Genomic DNA, 22,737 nt, shown 5'->3' with positions numbered 1-22,737 from the left:
CTAAACCTCTGCTAACCCAATGTATTTCCTTTCAGTCCAAAGATCTGCGAAAAGGAACTAAGGGAAAGAAATACACTCGTTAGCTAGCAGGGGCAAAACCCGCCGGGGGCCGGACTGGGCAGCGAGGCGAAGAGCGGGAGGTTGGCGGCCACGCGGGAGCCAGCGCGTGGCCGGCACCGCGGCCCCGGCACCGCGGCTCGCTGCCTGCCCAAGGCTCCGGGCGGAAACTGGGGTTTTCCATTTTTTTTTCTTTTTTCCCCCCTTTTTTTTTTTTCTTCTTTTTTTCTTTTTTTCTTTAAAAAGGCAAAGCAGGTTCTGAAAGCCAGAGCTCCCCAACGCTACGGAGACGAGCGCCGGCGCTCGATGCGATGGGCCCGGCTGCTGGGCGACACAACCATGTTTAAGAGTGGGCTGAATTCTGCACTGAAGGCAGAGGCCCAGCTCCTGTTATCAGTGAAGGATACAGCATCATCTTCTCAAGGTTACAAACTCAGCCCTTCAGGTAGAAAAGGCCTTTCCTAAGGACTTAGTACTAAATTCCTTAATGATTTTGCAAATTGAGAACAATAATAGCCTTCTATGCAAATGCATAAAAAACCCACAGACTGTTTCTTCTTTGGGCTCAAATCAGACTGAATATCATGATTCTAGCAGAATCACAGGACGCCTGGTTTTGCACAGGCAGAACTCAGAGCGGAGGCTGTATCTGAAGACGTTATAATCAAATTTAACTTTTGAAGATGCAAAAAGTAAATGCAACATTAACTGCTTAAATTTTAATATCTTCACTGCCATGTAGAAATATCACAATGAAAATAGTGTCTTCTTAAACCAATATGCCTTAAAATCAGTTCAAACTATATCCATAACCACCACATCTAAACTAAGAGATGCACCAGACTGTTAGTGGACAAAGTCACAGTGACCAAGGCACCAAAAAATTAACCCCTTCACAAAGCTGGAATCAAAAGAAAGAAAAAGAAGAAGGGAATGACTCAAAAGACAAAAAACGAGAAGGGACTCATGCTTCTACGGAAATAACTAACTGCCTTCCATACACTTTAAAAGTTATTTGGAATAGACAACGTTTAAATGGAGCTTTTGTCCTTTTTTTGTGTTTTTTCTTTTTCTGCTCGGGGCAGCCCAGCCGCGGGTGACCGGGGAGCAGGAACGCCGCGCCGACGGCGCCAACGCGACCGACCCTGCTGGGCTGCTCCACCAAGGAGCGAGGCCGTGCCACGCGCTGAAAGCCGGCTGACAGCGCGGAGCGCTCCATGGGCTGCTCCGACTCTGCCGGGAGCCGTTTGATAAAGTCACGGGCAACCTGCTCTTGGAGAAGTGCCCAGAGTCCTCTCCGGTGAGAAAAGGACTTGACGTTTCACAGGAAGGTGGGTTTGGGAGCAAGGCTGTGCCTTTTGCCATCCCCGTGAAAATAAAACCGCTTTGAAAAATTACAGTTCCTACCAAGTAAGCAGAAATTTTGTTACTTTTTTTGTTAGACAAAAAAAATCTCAGGACTAAGATTAATAGATAACGGATGGGTTTCACAAGGAACATGTTTATCTTTGGGCAAAAGCAGCTGGAGAAGAGATAGACACTGCAAATTAAACATTTCAGTGCTGAAGAAATATTTCCAAGGACTACTGAAGAACAAACTCTTAGGGAAGGAAAATGACTTTTCAGGATGTTAGCTAATCACCCCAGTGCTCCCATCAAAATCTATTAGCAATGGCAACAGGGTAACTCGCTAGCAACAAACACTACTCGTGTCTCTGAACACCAGGAGGAAATGCTGTTTTTTTTAACTCAAAACCACCTGGAATCTTCCCCTGCCCCAGTTTTATTGCATGCCAGAAGTCGCCTCCCATGCTTGCTCAAAACGACATGTGCACCTTGCCCATAGTTACTGCATTGCCAAACTACCAGCTTTAAATTACCAGCTGGAGAAGCAATACACGTCCTGATTAAAAATGCCGAGTGCATCGCTACATTACTTCTTAGCATGCTTAAAGCTGTCAAACCGCATTTCGAGTCTCCCAGTCATGACAGCACAGGGTACGAACATGAGGCTTCCAGCAGACGAACACCAGGTCTAGCAGAGCTGCAGGAAGAAAGCAAAAAGCCCCTGCAGCCCGCGCTTCTGACAGCGCAGCCCACACCTACCTGCTGTCGTTACAGCACACGAGTAGCAAAAGGAGAATAAAGCTAGTGAAAAAAAATGATACAAATAAAATATGCAGAAGAAAGAAATTTTAAAATCCCCTGAGTTAAACGCCAGCGCTCAGAAAGGCCTGTTGTCCTGCAGTAAGGAGTGCTCTGGAGGGAGTTTTGCTGGAAGTCTACCTTAAAGTCTGTTTTCAGATGCAGTTCACCTTAACCCTGACTTTTCTGCACCTTGCAGCGGGATGTAATACTGAAAGTGCGACTGGTTCTGTGACAGAGCGACGCTGAAGAGAGACAAATTCCTACTGCAAACACAGATGCTCCGGAAACCGAGAGCAGATATTTGACATAGGCAGTACTGCGGCAAGTTAACATTTCAGTATTTGTGATGATTTTAATTACACTGGAGAATTTTCCATTTGCTTATTTTGGATTCCTTTAAGTCATTCCAATTACGAATGCATTATTAAACAATTTAGCAATTTTCACCATTAAAGCAATGTTTAAAATTAAAGCCTCGACGTTGCAATCGAGGGTTTACAGTAAACATTTGTTTTCTTGGCTGTAACAGCTGTTTTAGCATGTCCTGTGATATGTTTTTATACACTGCACATTTTCTACAGAAGTAACGAACTGTGCAAGCCTTCGCATCATTTATTTTGGAAGAAGTTATAAAACAAAACTTTTAAGATTAAGATTTGCAGACAAGCATTGATCACTTCTGTTGCTGCGTACAAAGGAGACTTGATTTTTAATTGCATCTTCCACCTTTGCCAGCTGCGACTACAATGCGGGCAAACTGAGTAGAAGAGATGGCTGAGGACCTCTTTCGAATTTGGCCCAAGGGGTTCCAGATGATAGTACCACAACCAAGATGCAGGAAAGTCCTCCAAAATCCTCTACCAGAAAATAAGAAAACCCCTTATTTTTGGATGTAATTAGTTTTGTTTTTTTTAACTTAAACAACAACAAAAAACATTGGCTGAAATTCAGTTTTAAGAAAAGTAACATTCACCCCCATCCCCCTTTCTCCTTTTCTCTCTCTTCCAAAAAAAACCCCCTCAAAAAAATAAAAAACCAACCTCCTTCTGGATTCACTTTAATGAACAACTGATCGAAACTGCATCCCGAGGGAGAAAACAGAGCTGTGACTCCCACTTTGATCTCTTCCCCATGGAGAAACGCACTCCCTGCCTAGCTTGCAAGATGTTCGCTTGATTGACGTTTGCTCTGATGTGCAAACTGCTTTGAACTTCAGACATTTAATTCCCATCAGGCCGCACTCATTTTTATTCTCCTTCAACAGGATTTACAAGCAGGAGATCAGCAAACGTAGAAGATAAAATAAATTTGCAGAAGCTTTGACTCTTGCATCAAAACAGCGTTCAAGTGAGCTCCAATTGGATTTCGTTCTGCCTGAATTTACAGTGTAAATCAACTCCTGTGCAGTTGCAGTTTAGGAAAAAATAAGGGCACAGCGTCTAAAAATGACGCTTGAATATCTGCTGAGGGGTTCTCATTGTTTTAAGACTTGTTTCTTTCCTCTCATTTTCCGTTTATACAAATTTAAAAGTGATTTTTGTATGCAAATGAAATTACGGAAGTACATTGAAAATTTGGCATTTCCTTGAAAATTCTCAGCTTAACATGTGTTCTTGATCACAGATTATATTTATTTATACTTAGGTACATAGAAGCCAAATATTTAAAGAGCTCTGGAAAGACGATGCGTGTACGAACGTTTTCAAAAATAAATTCAAGAGAAAGCTACCGACGATTCAGCCAACCAGTTTCCTATAGTAAGGCATATGAATTGTTCCAATTACTCTATCATCGCTCAAAAAAGTCAACCTACGTCCGCTCTCAGATGTAAAGCACGAGAGTTATGGGAAGGAAGACGGCAACTCGGCCATTACCCTCGCGCCCCTTTTCCCCCCTGCCCGTTCCCAGGGCGAACGCGGCGTGCCGAGGGAGCCGCTCGCGAATCCCCTGCTGCCGTCAGGAAGGGAGCGGAGCAGCGCCGAGGCCAGCGCTGCCTTCGTCTTCGAGAAGCCGCCCGGCACCGCCGCGGCCTGCTGCTCCGTAAGCCCCGCAAACGTCTCGGGTTTCGTTTAGCTTGGCCCAGCCGTTCCTCCTTGGGAAGCGCGGCCCTTCAGATACCGAGCGACCCAAGGAACTGAATGGGACCGCTGTTATCTCCCACTTAACTGCCCCGGAGAGGAAGGATAAACACAGCAAGGGCTGCGATAAAACTGAACTGCGTTAGCAAATATTTAACCATCTGTTTAAAAAGAAGGAAAAAACGGACCACTTCTGAAGGCAGTATCACAGTCAGGGAGTAAATGATTTTCAAAAATAGGTTGGTAAACTCGCTTGGGTAAACAGCCGTACTAATGTTTGTAACGCAAAATTGTCAAGCAGTATGTTATACTAACAAAGATTTCTCCATTCCATCTCTTTCGGCAAATTCAGATAAAAGCATTCCTTAACCTCTTATCGGCACGGTTAACTAAGAACAAAAACAGATTTCAGGCAGCCTCAAAACCTACATGCTGGCAGCAGAAGCCTGCAACGAGTAACGACGCCCTTCGAAACGCCCGTCTTTGGGAGGCTTGCGACAATTCCCCATAAAAACGAGCAGCGAAATGCATCTCCCTGCAGCTACGCAGGGCCGGGCTGGGGCAGGGAAGCCACCGCAGCGGCACCAGCTCAGCACAGGACACATGTGCAGACTGCACCTTCGCGTGCGCTTAACATATGTGAACACAACTTTAATCGACCTGGTAAAATCGGAGCTATATAAAGCAGCCTGCGAAAGTCTCCGCTAGCATAGCTCAGAGCCGCTCCTGAAAAAGGTAGCTGGTATAGCTGCTCACGGTGAATACTCGAATACAACTCTTTCCTCTTGATTTTCCTCCTTCTGCAGATATTCGGTTCCCCCCCTGAAGCTGCGGGGAAGCTGCAGGTGCTCAGCACTCTTGATAAATAAGCACTATTTTCTGCTCTCTTGCTGACAGCCTGCGAGAGTCCCCTCTACAGCACCCTCCCGGGGTGGCCTCACCCCGACACGCTGCTTCGGAGGGGGAAAAACACCCAACGACTTGCACGCAAGCTCTTCCCGAGGTGCCGGAGGAGAGGATTTACTAGGAACCGCAGAGCCATCTGAAGGCAAAGCAATGGCTGCATCAGCCCACACGTCAGGCTGTTGCGATTCCTGGTGCTCCTAACAACTTACCGGGGAACGAAGCATCTTGGGCGTGATAAACAGGAGACATCGTCTTGCACGCAAAAGTATTACCCTCTTAGGAAGGAAGGTAATTCATTAAAACATTGCTTTGTAAAGGACCACCTGCTTCTATCATGGTAGCGCATGTCTGGTGTTTGCATGAAATCTGCTTTTCACGGCTTCTTCAGCAGCCTCTATTAGTGTGGAAACAGAAAGCCTTGTTTTTCCAGCAGGGATTTCTCCAAGGATTAGACGAGCTATGCCACTTTTGCCATCCATTTTCCTTATCTCCCATCAGTTTACCTACCCGTTTTGCTAAGTGCCCGGAGCGCTTTATCTGTACGGACTCTGGTCGGCTGGAATGACGGCGGCGTAGGCTGCCTCCTCGCCGCTGCTATCGGTGCTTTCCCGACGCAGTATATAGCTTTGGGACCAGGGACAAGGCTCTAGCTGACCTCACGGACACAAATACAGCCTGGGTGCTTGCGCAGATATCTGATTTTAGTCCCATCTGCTTCCGAAAGCTGAACTCTCTGGCTGCTCTGTTCAAACATTGTCCCTTCCTCCACGGTCATCGTGCTTTTTCCATTTCCAAACCTTGATTGGGTAGAATTGAAACTGCAAACAGCTATATCGGAAGCAAAGAGCAGCAAAAACTAAAGAAAAACACGTAGCCTCTGCTCTGCTGCACCAGTTTAGCAGTCCACCTCTATTTAGCAGTACTTATGTATATACTTCAGCACATGATTAATTCCCATTTACATGAGCACATGCTTAAACGTCTTGGTAAGCACATGATTAAACGTTTGTCAAATTAAGGCCTATGGGAGCATCATTTGCCAAAATTGCTCAGTTGTCACCAACCACACTGCCTCATTGAACTGATTTTGCATATTCTAATTTATTTTCACTACTTTGCAAAGCAAGTTAGTTCCATTGTACAAAATTACCTTGGTAGGGAGAAAAATAAGTGATTGATACCAAATACGCTAGTTAGGCCACTATAAGGTGACAGAATATAGCATCTGAGAGCATAGTTAAATGGTTAATTTTAATTCAAAATTAGCACGTATCTAGCACTATGACATGGAAGCTTTTAAGAGACATACTACATTTCCAATTTTGTTCCACATCCGTTCCACAGAAATAGTGCAAGCTCTGGACTACCATGGCTGTTGCTGATACTACCAGGTATGAACAGCCCTTGGCTGCATTTAGATCATTGGGAAGGAGGGAATGCGTGGCAAAAATATTTTCATTTCATTGCAATATGCTAGGAATTAATAATGAAAATCTACTAAACTGTATCTGCCATGGTCATGGTTTGCAAATCCAAAGAGAGATGAAGCAGTTTTCCAATAAAACTTATAAGACTGCTCTAGAAATCTCGAGCTAGGACACAGTTTAACAACGGCTTAAGGCACCTGCTTGCTTAAAACTCCACCACGCACAGTAATTACATGAGTTAGTCATCTGGACTCTTTATTGTGAAAGCAAACACTACATAATGGCAATAAAATAAATATTGTTATCCTTGTCATATCTTGCTACTCAACTAAAAGAGCAATTTAAATGCCAAGTTCATTTCAGATTCCAGGTCCTGTTTTGCAAGTCCTATTTCACATCATTTATTTATAGTCACTGGGTGCAGTATTCTCATAGTTTATCTTGAGCAACACAGCAAACAGACTTTGAGCCAATGCTCAGATTTGCAAGCTAAACACAGGCAAAGGCAAGGCCAAACTTTAATAATTTTGTTAACAACAAATAAAGACTGAGTAAAAATACTAAGCCATTAAAAAAAAAAAACTTTAAATAAAAAACCCTTTTTTCTACACAAGTCCATCATGTCCGCTTCATTCAGACTTCCTGTAACAGCTATCAAAATGCCATGGTAATAAACCTATAAAACAAAAGCAGATACTTGAAGGAAAAAATGTGCAGAGAAACACTTAAATTATAATGCTCTAATAATTTGGGGTACTGCTTCCCGACAGAACCATAGCAGTTGTGCTTTCTCATGTTTCTGGGTCATAGTATGCCTCTAAATAATACATGTGACATTTCAGGAGTTTTTCCTACTTCAGTCAAAATGCTCAGGTTATTTTTTTTATGACCCAACAGAAACAAAACTAGGAGAGTTTTAAGTGACATCATATCTTTTGTGAAAGAGCATCTAATATTTTGGTGTCTTAACGACAAAACGCCTTTGGTACAGGAGCTTTTCTATGACTTTGGCTGGCATACAGGATCACAGCAAAATCAGACCGACAGATCACGTGAATACCTTCCTGCACGGTTTTTCCAAAAACCAACTTAAACATGTTGCGTGGAGAAATCACCTGGTAACATGAAATGCCCCCAAGTTTGCAAACATCACTGTGCATTTAGAGGGTGAGATAAAAAGCCTTAAATACCGTGGAACAGGCCTTTAACCCTACCTTGAGACAGCAGGCTTCTGCCACCGTTCCTGCACCAAGCATTTAGCGGAGAGAGAGAGGCTACGTGACAAAACACCTCTCTACACCGGTGAAAAGAATACACAGAGTTAAGCAGGTCAGATGCAACACAAACACTTCCCTACTCTCCTGAAATAAAAACAGCAGCCTTAAGGACACACAAATTCTCAAGTTACAGTCTAAAGCAGACTGTCTCCTCAAAACTGCAAACAGCACAAGCAAGCGAGTGTCTTTTCCAATGGCATCTCCCCTACACCCAGCCAATTAACCCTTTAAACCAGATGAGGTAGGGCAATTAGTGTTGCTGTAACACTAGCACGCGTGCCTAACGCTAACGCACGTCTTTCCAAGCTCAGGGATAGACCGTTCCTAGCAAAAGCCAAGCTGGCTTCCCTGCTCGCGAGCGCTGACCTTCCCACATCTGCACCGAGTTAGTCTGAAAATCAAAGGTCAAGGAGTTCAAGTAAACCAGTGGTCTTCAAAATATGATCACAATATCCGGTTAGGAGATACCTGTGTCCATGTTTTTGAAGTAATTCCTGAATCCACGTGCAAATACTTGCATGCGTCCCACTTTCCAAATACCAACAGTTACCTGTAGGCCAGCACTTCTGAGAAAAACCAGACCGTTAATTCAGGTTTCCTAACTTTTAGTATTCTAAAAACTTCAGTCTACGTTTCTTCTCTTTGGACGGAGAAACCCCCCCGTGCTAGTTTCGAACGCCTGCCTGCAAAGACGCTCTCCCCCGGCATGTTCCTGCCCCAGGTAACAAGGTCCAGAAACGTCCGAGAGGGAGAAACGGTGATGTGGACTAGCGAGTATTCCTCTAACTTCGGTGTAAAGCTTCTGCATAAAAAGAAAATTACCTCATTTTGAGTTTTTCATTAAAAAGTTACCTGTCTTTTCAGGAGGGGCAGAGAGACTAGCAAAGGTTTGGACGCAGCTGATGCTATGTAGGGGAGGGAGTTCGGCTCCCTTCCTGGCTTTCCAAACCCCAAGTTTGTAGCAGATGTCTCCCGCTGGGTGAACTTTTCCACCTTCCTCTTCAGCGTGTGCGTATCAAATAGCAGGCCTTAAATATCAACATTAGCTTTTTTTTCCCCCCTGACAATTTTTACAGAAATGGGGAATTTCCCAGAAAACGGGGCTGGGAGATGCCATCTAGGGAAGAAAAACCAAGAGGAAGAGCAACAGGCAGGCGAGGCAGAAGGGGAGAACGACAACCGAAACAGCGGCGGGAACGGGAGCATCCAGACGATCACAGCCTGGCGCTAACCACGGCCCGAGGGCGGGAAAGTTTTCATCCTCAGCTAATTCCTGACCTTTCTACCAACGCTGCCAAAAACCTGCTCCTTTAGCCACACACGCGCCAGTGTTTTGCTGTGGGCACGTTGTGCAGCAGGAACTGCACTGAGATGCTAAATTCACCCCCTATGCACAACTGAACAGCGAGGTACCGGTTACTCTGGAGCCACCCCAGGCCTAACCCCATCGAGATATCGAGATTTTTACTTTCGTGCCAGTCAGTCAAAATAAATACAAAAGAAACTAGTCGCCTTTCTCTCCCGACACAAATTCATGCCACATATTTGAACGCGGTGAATACTTTGAATCCGCGTATGAACAAAGGTTCTTGCAGTACTTCGGAAAGATGGAAGAACGCTCTCATTAAGAGCAGAGCTGTCTTACAAAGTCAGATTGCAGAAAATGCTTTTAATATTTATTGCCCGCATAAACAATATTTTAGAGAGAAGGTAAAGCCAGGCTGAGATATAAAAAATGGACATAAATTGTAATCATGGTTTGCATTTTATAATAAGCAAAAAGAAAGTTACTTCCATATGCACTGGAAAAGAGAAGTAAGCGTTTAAAATGTTAATCATTTAAAAGAAATTATTACACTGTTACTGGAAAGATCAGATCTTCCATATTACAAGTAGGAAAAATAAAGAGGTTTCTATAGCTACGCACCATAATACAACATAATTAAAGAAAACTGATTGCCGGGATTTGCACTACTCAAAACTTCTGTATTTAAAAACAAAACAAACTGAAAATGAACAAACTCAGGTTCCAAGCAACGCATCCAATTTCTGTAAATCTCTCTGTATACCAAACAGCAACATGGCAACACGGTTAAATTGTACTGCAATATTTTTACCGTGTGATGAATTGACCAACTCGTGACTTTGGTCACTACACTTCAAAAAAGAAAGAAAATCCCACCACTAGCTTCAGAAGATTTATTCAGGCTAAATTATATCTCAGATAGTAGCTGTTCATTGAGATACTATCAGATTTATTCTGTCCATCACAGTCCATCACAGCTGAGTCCTAGTCCTTGTTTAAGAGTTCCTCATTAAACATACGCTTAATGGAAATATGATAGAAGAGTGAGGACAGGATAGGGAGCACCGCTGGAATACTGTCTCTCCCCTTTTTCAATGTTACCAGAAAAGCAGAAAACGAGCTTTTCTGCAAAAGAAACACTTTCATCTTTTTTGTCCCCTCCCCCCCCCCATATTAACTGGCAGCGTAAGCAATTTCAGCACTTAAAACTTACTCCATCATAGATGGGGGAATAGTACAGCAGTCCTGGATCGCAGTCAGGGGCGATGTCAGATGAGCAGTATATGATGCTTCCACCACTTGTTTGTTACGATTCACAACATCCAAGTAACGGTTAAACTTCTCACGGATTTTTTTTGCCAACTGGAAAGAAAAAAAAAGAAAAAAAAAAGGAAAAGATGAAAATTGGGTCAGTCTCTTTGTATTATCACCTTCCACACTAACAAACTTGAAGGAGAAGGAAAAACTGCATATATTAAAGATAACAGTTGTCTGCTTTGCTCATTGTACTTCCATTCTGCTGACTTAAGCCACTGTGAAGTCAAATAATAAGACGGCCACAGAAAGCAGAATATACAATAGGACAAAATACATTTACCATCTAGCAATGGGTGCTTGAACATTGAGCCGTGCACGAATGAAAAGCGAAATCCCCATTATACCCAGCTTCCCTTCCATTAAGGACTTCCCGGGGCGCGTCAGGAACGGCAAGCTGAGTATCTCCCACCCTATTTTCCTTACTTTTCCAGAGGTTGACTCTGGCTAGCCATAAACTACAGCAGTTTAACTACGGATGTCAAAAAAAAAAACAGCAAAAAACCAAATCTATAACTGATGTTATAGTAGACAAAAACGACAGCGCTCACATAGGTGAAACTTTTTGGCAAGCTTTTTAACGTCAGAGCTCCCCCTGACGAAGGCAGCCACTGCCGAGTTCAGGCAAGGTTTAGAGGCTACACTATTACTCTTAATAGCAGATGTGGGCATTTCTCTCTCTTAAGACAGTAAAAACAAACAAAATGTCATTCCTTCCCACCAATTTTCCACCGCTGCTCTGGGACACGGGTGCGCGGGCCGGGCCGCCCGCTCTGCCAGGGACAACCAGGAGGGAGAACCTGCGGCTGTCACTTGAGCAAACGTGACAGCGAGCACAGCTACTAGGAAGCGTCAGGTTTTACAAGAAACATTCAGCGAGACTTTTGATCCTCGTCTTTCGTTCGAAGCGAGAAATCAATGAAACGGGTCAGGCATCGGCAGGGTAATTCGGCCCGGCGCAGCTGGCACCCTCTCTGCACGAGCGTATCTATTACAACTTATCGTCTGCGGCACGCATTCGACACGAACGGGAATAATCTCTGCGCAATTTACTGCTGGTACCGAATATCCAGAAGTATTTCATCTTGCATCTCAGCAAACGTTCTTCAGAGCTGAACTTACTTCTTGAATTCATAACGTTCATCCTTCTTGCTCTCCTCCGAGCTCTTCCTCCCTGTACGCTCGAAGCTCTGAAGCAAGGGCTTAAAGAGCACCACCACGTTCATCCTCTGGGAAAGGCGATCGGGTGTTTCGGATCCCCCGGACTGACAAATGTCTTTCCTAACTATTATTAACAGGACGTTTCACCACGATTTACGTCCTCATGTGAATAATGAGGCCCGCACTGATAACGGCAATGACTTTGCCTCCATTGTTCCCATCAAATACTACGGCTCAATTACAGGTCTCCTAGGAGCGGAGTTTTTAATAGCATGTTGTTCAAATGACTTGTGGAATTATACCTAATTGGTTTTGCAGAATGATTTATGGCTGAGACACCAGAGGACTACTAATGGCCTCCCCCCTGTTAGGCATCCAACGCTATTAAATTGCTCCATAATAAGCTGCTGGGCAGCGTTCTCTCTCCTCTATATTTGGGTTAACTTTCTGCCCGCCTGCGTTCCTGTGGTGGCTTAAATGTGACCCTGAAAAACGTAGTCTTCTGGAGTGTCTCAAACATACACAAGCCAAACTTCCTAAACTCAAGCATTTAAATCTCATGGCCGCAAATTTCCTCTCTAGGTTTGGGCAAATAAAACATCTGTGCTTAAACACCGCTTAAACCAGATAACTTCAGTCTATACACTTCTTGTTTGGTTTCCCTGTCTGAAATCGCAAAAAGGGGAGAGAGTTCACATTTGCTGAAAAAACAGACCACACGATCTTCATTAGCAGTAATGAAACTAACCCAGAGTATCAGAGCAAAAGCACTCTCAGCTGGAAACCCCGCTTTCTTCTGCTAAACGAACGCCGTACAAGATGAGACAGAGGTATATTGATGAGCTTCCCATCGCGGGCTGTGCGATGAAAGCGCCCCGCACCCTTTAATCCTGCCCCGCTGTGCGAAGCCGGGAGATCTGACAAATCCGTTTTCAGAACGGCCGGTACCTCGGAAACCGATAAAAAGCAAACGTTTAGCACCTACGCGGCATCTCCCGTCTAAAAACCTCTGAATGATTCAGAGTCATTATATCATTTTTTAATGGGCTCCAACACTTCGGGCAACGCAGAGCCAAGCGCGTTTCACCCGCGAGGCGATTCAAGCCCCCCAGCAGCGCACGGCTGACGACTCTTAGCCCCACGCCACCAGCGCAGTTTAAAGAACCGAGTTCAGCCAACGCGTCCTTTTCCCCCCCCGTAATCGACGGCTGGTGCCCAACAGCGGCGCCGGCTGTACGGTCCCTGCCCTGCCTTCGGACACAGCGGGGCGAAGGACGCGTGCACGTAAACTCAGGGATGCCTAAAGCCCGGAGGGCTCGAGGAAGGAGCCGACCGGCAGAGAACCCAACGCCGCTGCTCCTCAGGCTTGTAACCCACCACATCGACAAGGGGGGGGGAGACTGAACAAACTCTGCCGAGTCTGCCGGGAAGAGCCAAAGCATCCCCAGTGCCCATTTAAGCCCAAAAGAGAACACACGCCAAACCCAGCGTGGAAAAGGCAGCTTTTAAACAACGACGGTTTAGGCGAGGAATTGTTGTAGTAGCTGCTGGTTCGGTCTGCGTCGTAATGAGCTTTGTCCCCCCGCAAAGGGAAAGAACCCCCCAGCCTCCCCCAAAAAAGAGGTTTGGAGGGAGATTCACCATACAAACCTTTCCTTCAGCAAGACGGCATATTCAGAAATACTCCACTACCTACGGGGTAAGCACTGAACTAAGAAACTCTCCTATGCGGAGAAATTGTGTCCTGGCTGGAACACTTGTGCCAAGCACCCTGAAAATACCGGTCTCTGATAAGAAGTGAATACTCCCAACAATCAAAGCCATGCTAAAAACAGCTAACTCAAAAAAGCCCACAGAGTAGCAATGGCAAGAAGATCCAAAAGCAATTTTCCCCTGAAAATTGATGGCAATGCATATACCATGTTAGGAACCTAGGAGTAGCAAACCAATCAGCTGAAAAATTATTAAAAAATGTATGGTTCTAATCTGTCAAATCCAAAAATATAATTTGGATGAAGCCTAAAAAAACCCCCAAACAATAAACCCCCCAAACCTTAATTTTATTCACTGTTGGGCTTCACTTGAGTGCAAAACTTCCTAAAACTCCAAACAGTGAATAGTCATTCTAGTTCTTACTGATATAAATAACAGCAAAAATAATACATACTTCCAACCTCACCTATCCCTTGCATGCCCATGCATGCACACACACATATACACACACCCCAATAGCTCAGACACATTACTCAGTTTGCAAAACAATGCACTCGGTTGCTAGCGAGTGGAAGAATAAAAACTGCAGTCTTAAATCAGCTTTTTGTTTTTCTAAGAAAATCTTGCACCAAATATCACTTACTGTTTTTCTGTAGGTACCCTGCCTGCCTTTCAACATAGGCGTAGACCTGCCCAGAGCTGGATAGCTGCTGCATACCGAAGGATGCAAGATTCAGGCCACTTTTTTTTTTTTTTAAACAAAAATTCAAATGTACAGAAAGCAAGCAAGCAGGAATCACAAAAGGACAGAGCATTTAACCACGCAACCATTCTGACACAACCAGTTAAAATATTTTGAAGGCATAATGAAAAGCAATGTCCCAGATCAGGCACAGCACATACTAAGAGAGACGGTAGTTCACTTCCCAAACTCAGGAACAAGGAACGAGTCCTTACTCCCACCAACGTAGCCATTAGCTCTGTTGGTTTTTTTTTTAGCAGCCAGCAGGCAGCCGAGGAGTTGCAGCTTGCCGACAGATTGGACGGTAACACCCGTTTCTAGTACAACGGTACCCAGGGGTAATGCACTTCAGTTGTCACCGTCTCCACTGACAACCTTTCATCACACCATCAGCCGCTTCTCTAGTTTTCCCAGAGCCATTTTGCTCATCTGCATACTTCCCTAGAGCTTCTTTTAAAGCTTCTTGCCTCTCAAAGCCCTATAGCTCTGAAGTCTTCCTCTTTTAGGGAAGACTGAGGGAAGGTAAAGCCCAGAGTAAGTTCTATCTCTGGCTGTATCTCAGAAATGAAGATTTTTTTTTAATGTTATCAAGATCGTATACAACATATGCATCAATGAGGTTGGCAGGCAGGGATGACATTGGACTTGCGCCAGGGGATTACTGCAGCTGGGCTCCTAGGCAAGTGCTGCTTACATACTGAAGAGTTTAGCCGGTATTTTTATTTTCAAATTCCCCTTGGGAGTCAGAAGGGTTTGGAACAAAAGCATCTCCGCCAGACTCACCTATCATGTCTTTCCCCACCATATCACAAGTTAATGATCCTGTGGATCCACAAATTCTTATTCCAGAAGTTTTCTAACGGACTTATTACTAATCTGCTTCTCTACAAACCCAGAGTGGCCCAGAGGCCACCAGGGATCTCTGTCTCCAGAAAGGACTTCAGATTCACAGCTGGGTTCTGCACCCACCCGTGTGATTACAGGTTCAAGCCTTCGGTATTCCTCTGGAGCACGGCAAAAATACGTCCTTATCATTTAATCGAGATGCAAGAAACTGCTTTTCACTATGCATTGCTTTCAAAAGATCAACACTCGTTTGAGGCTTCCAGTCTCCGAGTGGTTTTGGCACGGCTTTCCAAGATTCTCTCTAAGGAAAACTATTTCAAAAGTGGCCTGCAACAAGAATTAGAGAAAGGGCCACAACCCCTGCGAAGTCACTCTGGGAACACGTTAAACGCAGCACGCGCTGCCTTTCATCGCAGCACTCGCAGTTAACCGACACAAAATTCAACAGCACACGAGGGTATCACGTTTTATGGCTAAGGAAACGTCACGCTTAGCAGCAAAACCTAGGTTTTCCAACGTGCTGACCGATTTCTTTTGGGACACTACATACGCGAAGAACTGCTGCACTTGGAGCGAAAGGAGACAAGTCGCTGGTTAAAAGGAACCGAACGCCCACGCGGGGCCCGGAAGGGGAACGGGACGGCAGCCGCAAGCGTCACTCTCGGGGCAGACGCGCTCCTTTAATTACGTTATCGCCCTGCATCAGGGCAAGGGAAGCAAGTGCATTAATCCGTTTCGTAGGTACTGACATTTTGAAGCCAAAAGGGCTTTTGACGGCCTTGTTTGAAGGTCACCGCAGAGGCCGAGAACCGAACCGTTTCCGCACCAAGCCGGTGCCTTCGGGCTGAGCTACAGGGTAAGTTTTATCTCTGGCTGTACCGCAAAAACAAATCAAGTGATGAGGAGTCCTTTCATTAGTGTGACTGCAAAGCAGGTCCTCAGTTTTAACTAGTATTTCATTAATTATTTTGATAACGAGTACGTTTCGTGAAAACAGACAGAAACCTTGCGTGCAATCGGCATCTGAAGCGATGCTGGCCTCAGCACTGAATATGCAAAGAGCAAAACACGTTATAGATTGCTGCGTCCTTTCCCACAGCTTATAAAAAAAACAGAATGCAAATTAACTGGCAAAGGAAAACAAGGAAAAACAGGGAATAGCTAAAGCTCTGAAAAGGAGGAAGTAATTTCATCACCTGGCAATTGGTAATGGAGCAAGTAAAGGAATGTAACAACAAGAGCAGCAGCAGAAGTCTGGCTCTGAAGCAGGCTTGGAAAAAGCGCTGGATTATCCATCACGTCCCGCACAGGCTGCGTGCAAGGCCTGCAGGAACCAGGAGCATTGCAGCAGCCAAACAGCAGCAAGGACCACGAGCGGCAGCACAGCGGCCGTGAAGACGCTCCCAGAAGCAAAGTCCAGCACAGGCAGGCTCCGTTTTGGTGGAAGGACGGGAAAGCAAACCAAACATTACTTATAAATGACGTAACGATCCAGTGATTCTGAGCTTTTTTTACCCAGAATAATACCATCTGGGAATTTTATGTGGAGTATTCTATTGTCTTCCACGCAACAAGAAGCCAACGCAGTTTGCAGACAGGGTATTTGCTTTTTAGAGAGAATCTTCCCCAATTCTGCAAGCACTTGCTGCTCGAGTTAGTCTGGATGGCACAGCTTCAAGCCTTTTCCATATTGTCAGAACTAAAGCTGATGACCTGGATTTTCCTGAAGCGGACATAGTTGAAAAGAATATGGAAAGCCAAATCATGCGATAATCCATTTGTAAAGAGGCCACGGATTATTTTAAAAAATAAAAGGGGGAGGAGGGCTCAAGGAGAATCTCATTAGCAATCAGAACCCACCAGTTTAATTCCTTCAGTGGGAGCATGAAGTGGAAACGAATGTTAGGCATTTGCAAGAAAAGATCATTTTCCAGCATGGGAAAAAGCAGCATTTCCACACGGACCCGATTTGGAGAAACCGGTGTTTGTTTGCCACAACCACAATTTTACGACATCCTCCTAAGAAACACTTCCCAAAGCTGCCTTGCCAGGGCGAGCACGACCCCGCTGCCCGCCCTTGGGCCGGCTGCAGGAAGGCTCCTCACGCCCTCTCTGCCGACGGGTTGCCTTGCAAAAGACGACGAAGGGCAGGTCCGCCGTCCGTCAGCGGCTGGTTTCCACAGGGCACCATCCCCGCACCCTTCCTCGCGCCTGGCGTTACGGTGCGGCGTCCGATACAGCAGCACGACGCTCCCCGACCCTGCTCAGCGGCAGACGGGGGCGAGCTGCTGCACGTAAAATCGGTAAATGCAAACGGACCGGCAGAAAGAAGCAACGGATCTTCAAGCGGTTGATCTTGAAGGCAGAGGTAGGAGTCAAAGACGACCCTTAGCTCCAGCCCAGGAGCAGCCTGGAGGACAGTGCTGCACCGGGACCACCACCAGCAGCAGAAAGACAGGGAGGGGAAACGGAAAATCCAGTCTCAGCCAGGCTAGGCTGAATTTACAGCCAGACACCAGAAACGCAGGTCAGAGCCAGAAAAGGCCTGGATGGGTGGGCCTGGTTAAGAAAGCAGAGGGAGGCTTTCGGAGTGCGAAGAGCTGAAACACCACTGAGTAGAAGAAATCACCTGAATTTGGGGGGAAAAGAGAAAGGGGGTGGGGGGAATCCTAGCATTTTCCGATCTGAATTTGTGCCATTCACTGTACCATTAGGGACAGAAAAGAGGACAGAGAAACGTGGCCAACGCTACGGGAAAACTTGAAAATGAAACGACGCACCTTTTCGGCTTTGCAGCCAACCTGGGAAACAATTCATGTTGAACGTAAACACATTTTCCACTTTATTTATCAGCACAGCTAAAATAATAACCCAGCTTGATAGTGGGGTAATCTACACCACAGAAAGACACAATCAGTGTGGAGCAGGAGCATCCACTCAGCGGATCGGTTTGGAACAGATACCCTGATTTTTATCAATATTGCTGCTCTAAATTCTCTGCCAGTTTAAGGTATTAGTCTTTTCTGTACGATGCCAGCGAATACACCCCATTCAAGACAGCATCACCTCCCCCCTCTTCCTCTTTGCATTCCAGTCTCCTGTCCTCTACACTATCAGAAACTACATTTCTGACATAACGCTGAATATATGCTGACTTCCTTTAAAACTGCAGGCCTAGATTGCCCTTACCAAAACCAACCATTTTCCAACTTACTTATATCCCTGGTTCATACTACTAATGTTTTAATAGCAGAGAACTCACATACAACAAGCAAACAACTTACAGGAAAGGGATTGAGATTATTTTTGGTAATTATCATCTAATTTTTAATAAATCCTTCAAAGTGAAGAGGGTTATATAGAATTATTATTCTTATTACCAGATAGCTGTAGACTCTAACTAGTTTAACGTCAGAAGGCAAGCCGCTCCTTGCGCGCCATGCAGAAAGCCAAGCAGACTAAACTGTTAGGCCTGAAGGCCAACAGCTGCAGTTTTTCCCTCTCCCAACAAACTGAAAGTCATTATTTACACAGTTTGGTACATATACATAAAAAAAAATCCCCACACAATTCAGTGGTCTGCCAGAAAAAAATCCCAGCTGACATAAAACTGTAATTAATTGCCTTCGGGTATCAGTTGCTAAGAAAATGTTAATGAATGACAAAACCAGGAATGAGCGACAGGGGATTTAATTTGCTTACATTTGCTTGCATTTGTTCAAGATGATCCAGTTGGATGTACTACTCTTACTCATAAAACTCCGGTTATATTGCTTGTGATTCATTAGGGCTAAAAGACCTAGTTATTAATGAAACTGAAGTGCTCAATTATTCTTCCATCCACTTCACTGTTGAGCTTTTAACCACTGTAATTATGCTTTGCCAGGGTCTCGTTTTTCTCTTCTGACAGCAAAGAATTCATCACACTACCTATAATGTTTAGACAGTTATTTATACCTACTTAGAGTACATCCGCGACTGGGAGACAAGCAATGTATTTTTTTTTTTTTTTTAAGTGGAGAATCTATAGTTAAGACTTCAAAGACGTTTGAATTCAGTTTCTTAGTTTTCCCCCAAACACTTCTAGCTTTCAAAAGCCATCTGATACATATAATCTAGCCCACATGGCTCTTTTGTGGTGTGCAGACCACCCAGAAATACTTGTGAAAAAACACTACCCTATCTTGAAGTCAAAGCCAGTGAACCCTCGCACGCACCTGCGCGCGCTCACGGAGAAACAGGAGTCTCTGTACAGCAGACTGCAGAAGTACCCTGGGCTCTAATACTGTGCGTGTTAAGGCAGCCTCTTCCCTGAACTTCTCATCCGTCACCATTTTTGTACGTCCAGCCTTGGGCGTTACATCTCCGCCTGGTTCACCTACCCAACCGGCACAGCGTTTTCCAATGGCTGCAGCAGCAACCGTGAGCAAGGCAACCCTGTGCCACTGGGATTTCCATACGGGCTGCTCCCATCTCCCCTTATAATGAACAACTTTTTTTTTTTTAAATAGCTGCTGGACGGTAAAGAGAATTTTTGTCTTTGGTGGCTTATCTACACAGGATACTCCTAAATGGAACGTCCTCAAATACTGTTTAGTAATATATTCATTTTTCCTCATTTTCTGGGTTTTAAAGAGGTTTTGTGGGAAAAAATACACCTGTCTGGAAGCTTAGCTTAAAGAAAAAAAGCTTCGTTAGAGCCAATGGGATTCTAAGTACTAATTTTAGCAATTTATTTATTTATTTACAATGTTTCACTGATACACTAACAAAATCTACGAATCTGAACACACTGGAAGTTACATCATGCAAATTAATAACATATGAACTACTCAAATACCTAGGTGTACGTATCTGGAGCTCCAGGGGAAAAAAGGGTATCACTTACGAAGAGCACAGGAAGTCATCATACATGATTCCATATAATCTTTTTTAATCCCAGGTTCTTCACTTAAGGGGTTACCAAAAAAGAAAAATATTTTTTTGGCTTTCTTAAAAGAGAGAGAGATACACGATAAAGCGTGCTTACACAAAACTGCCAGCACACCTCCTGCCCCCATTTCACTGCATCCAATATTGGTGACTGCATTAAAAAAAAAAAAAGAGGGGAAAAAAAGAAAAAAATGGGAGGGGAAGAAAAAAAGAGAAAGCAGAAACTGAGCAAATCCAGGGGAGAATAAGGAGAACTGGGGATCTGGAAGGTCTTCCTCGCAATCCCCTTGAGAAGCAAAGCACACAGGGTGACCTAGGTGGCATTAAAAAGGCACACAAGGGAATCAAACCCAGGAAAAAGACCGTCCTCCTGTCTTATTTAACATGCATGACAAATTTTTTATTCCTGTACTGTAGGTGATCTTCTCAACTGAGAGCTGGGTGATTCAAAAGCAGGAACCTGTTTCTATGGCCAAGCCGAATCCAGAGAAAGAGCATGCTTAAAAAAAAGCCTAGGATCCAATCCCTCCGCTGACCAAAGCTAGGAAAAACTCCTGCAAAGCAAAACGTCTGTTACTGGGTTTGGACATTATTATCCATTGGGTCAAGCAATGGTTAATATCAGAAATCGGGTACTTTACTAGAATTAATGCTTTGCTCTAGTTTCCTCTGGTGCTTCCCATACACATCGCTATCACACCAAACAAAAATAAAAGAGACGGATGCGAGCCGCACCAAAGGTGACGCACACACTTCCGCTCCCCCCCCCCCAAACTTTGTCAATTTTACTGTAACACACACAAGAGATTAACCTTGAAATTTCTGTGATTTCAATCTAAAAATCTAATTTCAATCCTAGGTCATTAATCACATGATATTACATTCAAAGTTATGTGCTCATGTTATTACACACTTCCGCTTAATGCCAGGACAGGATAAGGATTCCACACCAAAGATTTGTATTTTTTGTTTAAATAAAAACCTAGGGTTGCTGGAATTTTTCCTGTACTATTCTATTTCTTGCAGATTAACTTAGTTCCTACATGGATCGTAATCCTATCAGAGGCTACCATATATCTTTTGAAATAGAAAGGGAGCTGAGCCCTGCTCTCCAATTCAAACTTGCCCAAAGCTTAAGCGCATTGTATGTGAATTCAGAATCCTATTTGATACATCTCTGCTTTGACTTTTTCTTTGGAAAAAAAAAATTTTTTGTCTGGTAGTTTTAACACTTTATTGTAAACATAACTTAGAGTGCTAATTTGCTTATATACATTTCTAGTTTTAACGCACACACACGCATGCAAAGTACTGATATGCTCTTGAAAACACACAACAGCAGTTCATGCACAACCCAAACTACCTGCGCGGCTGGAGAGCTATTCGCTTCCCCCGGGAGAACTCCGCTCTGAGGCGCTCTTGTTTTTACTGAGCATTAAAACTGGTTTGATAGGGGTCTAAGGAGGTCAGGTTACTTGCTGACGTTGTATAAACGAGTCCATGCTTAAACCGGGATGAAAAGCCAGTTCTTTGTTCTAGCCTCCAGGCTGCCTATACAGGACGATTTTTGTCCCTTCTATCACAACAGATCACATTTACCATGACGAGGAAGTTGTGAGAATATGCAATTAGTACTTGAATTTCTTAAAGACGACATTAAATCTTATTTGACCTGTCTTAAAATTTATCCAAAACTAATTTTCCAAATGCACTCACAAGTACTAAAATGCAAATAAGCCCACGTGTTAAAAGATACACCGCCTTAATGTTAAATCGAAGAGTTGGTTTTCCTCAGACTATGTTCAAGTTTGCTCCCTTAAGAAAAACCGCGCGCAAAGAGCCCTAACAGGAGACTGTCCCTGCGAGACACCAACAGCCAGGAGGGTCCCTGCCCTGCCCGCATCTCCCTCGTCGCTCGGTGCAGGACCCCCACAAAAAGCAGGCGGGAAGCCTCTCCACGGGAACGCAGACCTGCCAAGCTGATAAAATCATCCTTCCACTTGCTGCTCTCTCGGTTGCCGTGTGCTGGAAGAGCGGCTAAAACACACCCGGAGAGAACTGCGATTTCCAGACTGACCGTGTGCTTTTAAAACAAAACAGCCCTTTTATCCGTGTTCGGCAGGTAGCAGGAGATGGGGAGGGGGTTCGGGCTTACCTGCTGGACTTCGCTTTCTCCATTCGATATTTTTTCCGTGTACACGAAGGAGTTGAATATCCTCTGAAACAAAATCAGAAAGGAGGCGTCAGAGACGTTTAGTCACAACCATCACGATAAAGCAGTTTCAAAGTGTGCACGGGGGAAGAAGTCTGTGCAGAAAAGCAACGTTTCATTCGGGGGGGGGGGGGGGTCCAAAACGGCGGGTTTACCTAAGGGTAATTGAGTTTACGTAAGCAATTCATGTTCCTGTATCTACACGAGAGGGTTGTTTGTGCTTTTGAAGGTAAACACACAACAGTATTTTCAAAACAGCTGCTAATTTATCAAACTGACATAAAATGCAATTAAAAAGCTTCACATCAAAAAGCTACTGCTCCTCCAAACTATGACTGTTCCCTAATGCTAAACATCTAACTTAACAGAATTATTTTTTAAAGTACTGGGTGTTTCCAACTATCCCAGGAATTCAAGCCAAACAGCCTCCAGGTGCCAACCATTCACCTACACGCAACGGGCTGCGGGCAGAATTTATACTAATCCGGTATCTCGCCTTTGCGGGAGATCGCGTTGCGCCCACCGACTTTGGCAGCCCTGAAAACTTCGCCCGACGCTCTCAAGTTTCTCTTGAGGATTTCTCGCTTCTAAGGGGCGACTTTCACCTTAGGGATAGCG

The 22,737-nt window shown here is 44.5% G+C and overlaps 1 protein-coding gene across 3 annotated transcripts in view; it reads right to left on the bottom strand.

The window, feature by feature from the left end:
* CACHD1 (cache domain containing 1) overlaps positions 1-22,737 on the bottom strand; it is a 110,746-nt gene that overhangs the window by 49,546 nt on the left and 38,463 nt on the right. Inside the window, exons 2-3 of one of the 3 annotated variants that reach the window (XM_067301357.1) lie at positions 22,063-22,125; positions 10,413-10,561 (exon numbers count right to left, since the gene is read on the bottom strand). In XM_067301357.1, coding sequence (XP_067157458.1) covers positions 10,413-10,561; positions 22,063-22,125 — 212 coding nt within the window. Of the gene's footprint in view, positions 1-5,398; positions 5,419-10,412; positions 10,562-22,062; positions 22,126-22,737 lie in introns of those variants that run through there. The other 2 variants (XM_067301358.1, XM_067301359.1) reach the window with 2 other exon arrangements.

Source organism: Apteryx mantelli, chromosome 8, assembly GCF_036417845.1.
Source record: "Apteryx mantelli isolate bAptMan1 chromosome 8, bAptMan1.hap1, whole genome shotgun sequence".
Classification (NCBI taxonomy): Eukaryota; Metazoa; Chordata; class Aves; order Apterygiformes; family Apterygidae; genus Apteryx; species Apteryx mantelli.
The sequence above is the reverse complement of the archived record's forward strand: the minus strand, read 5'-3'. Positions and strand labels throughout refer to the sequence as shown.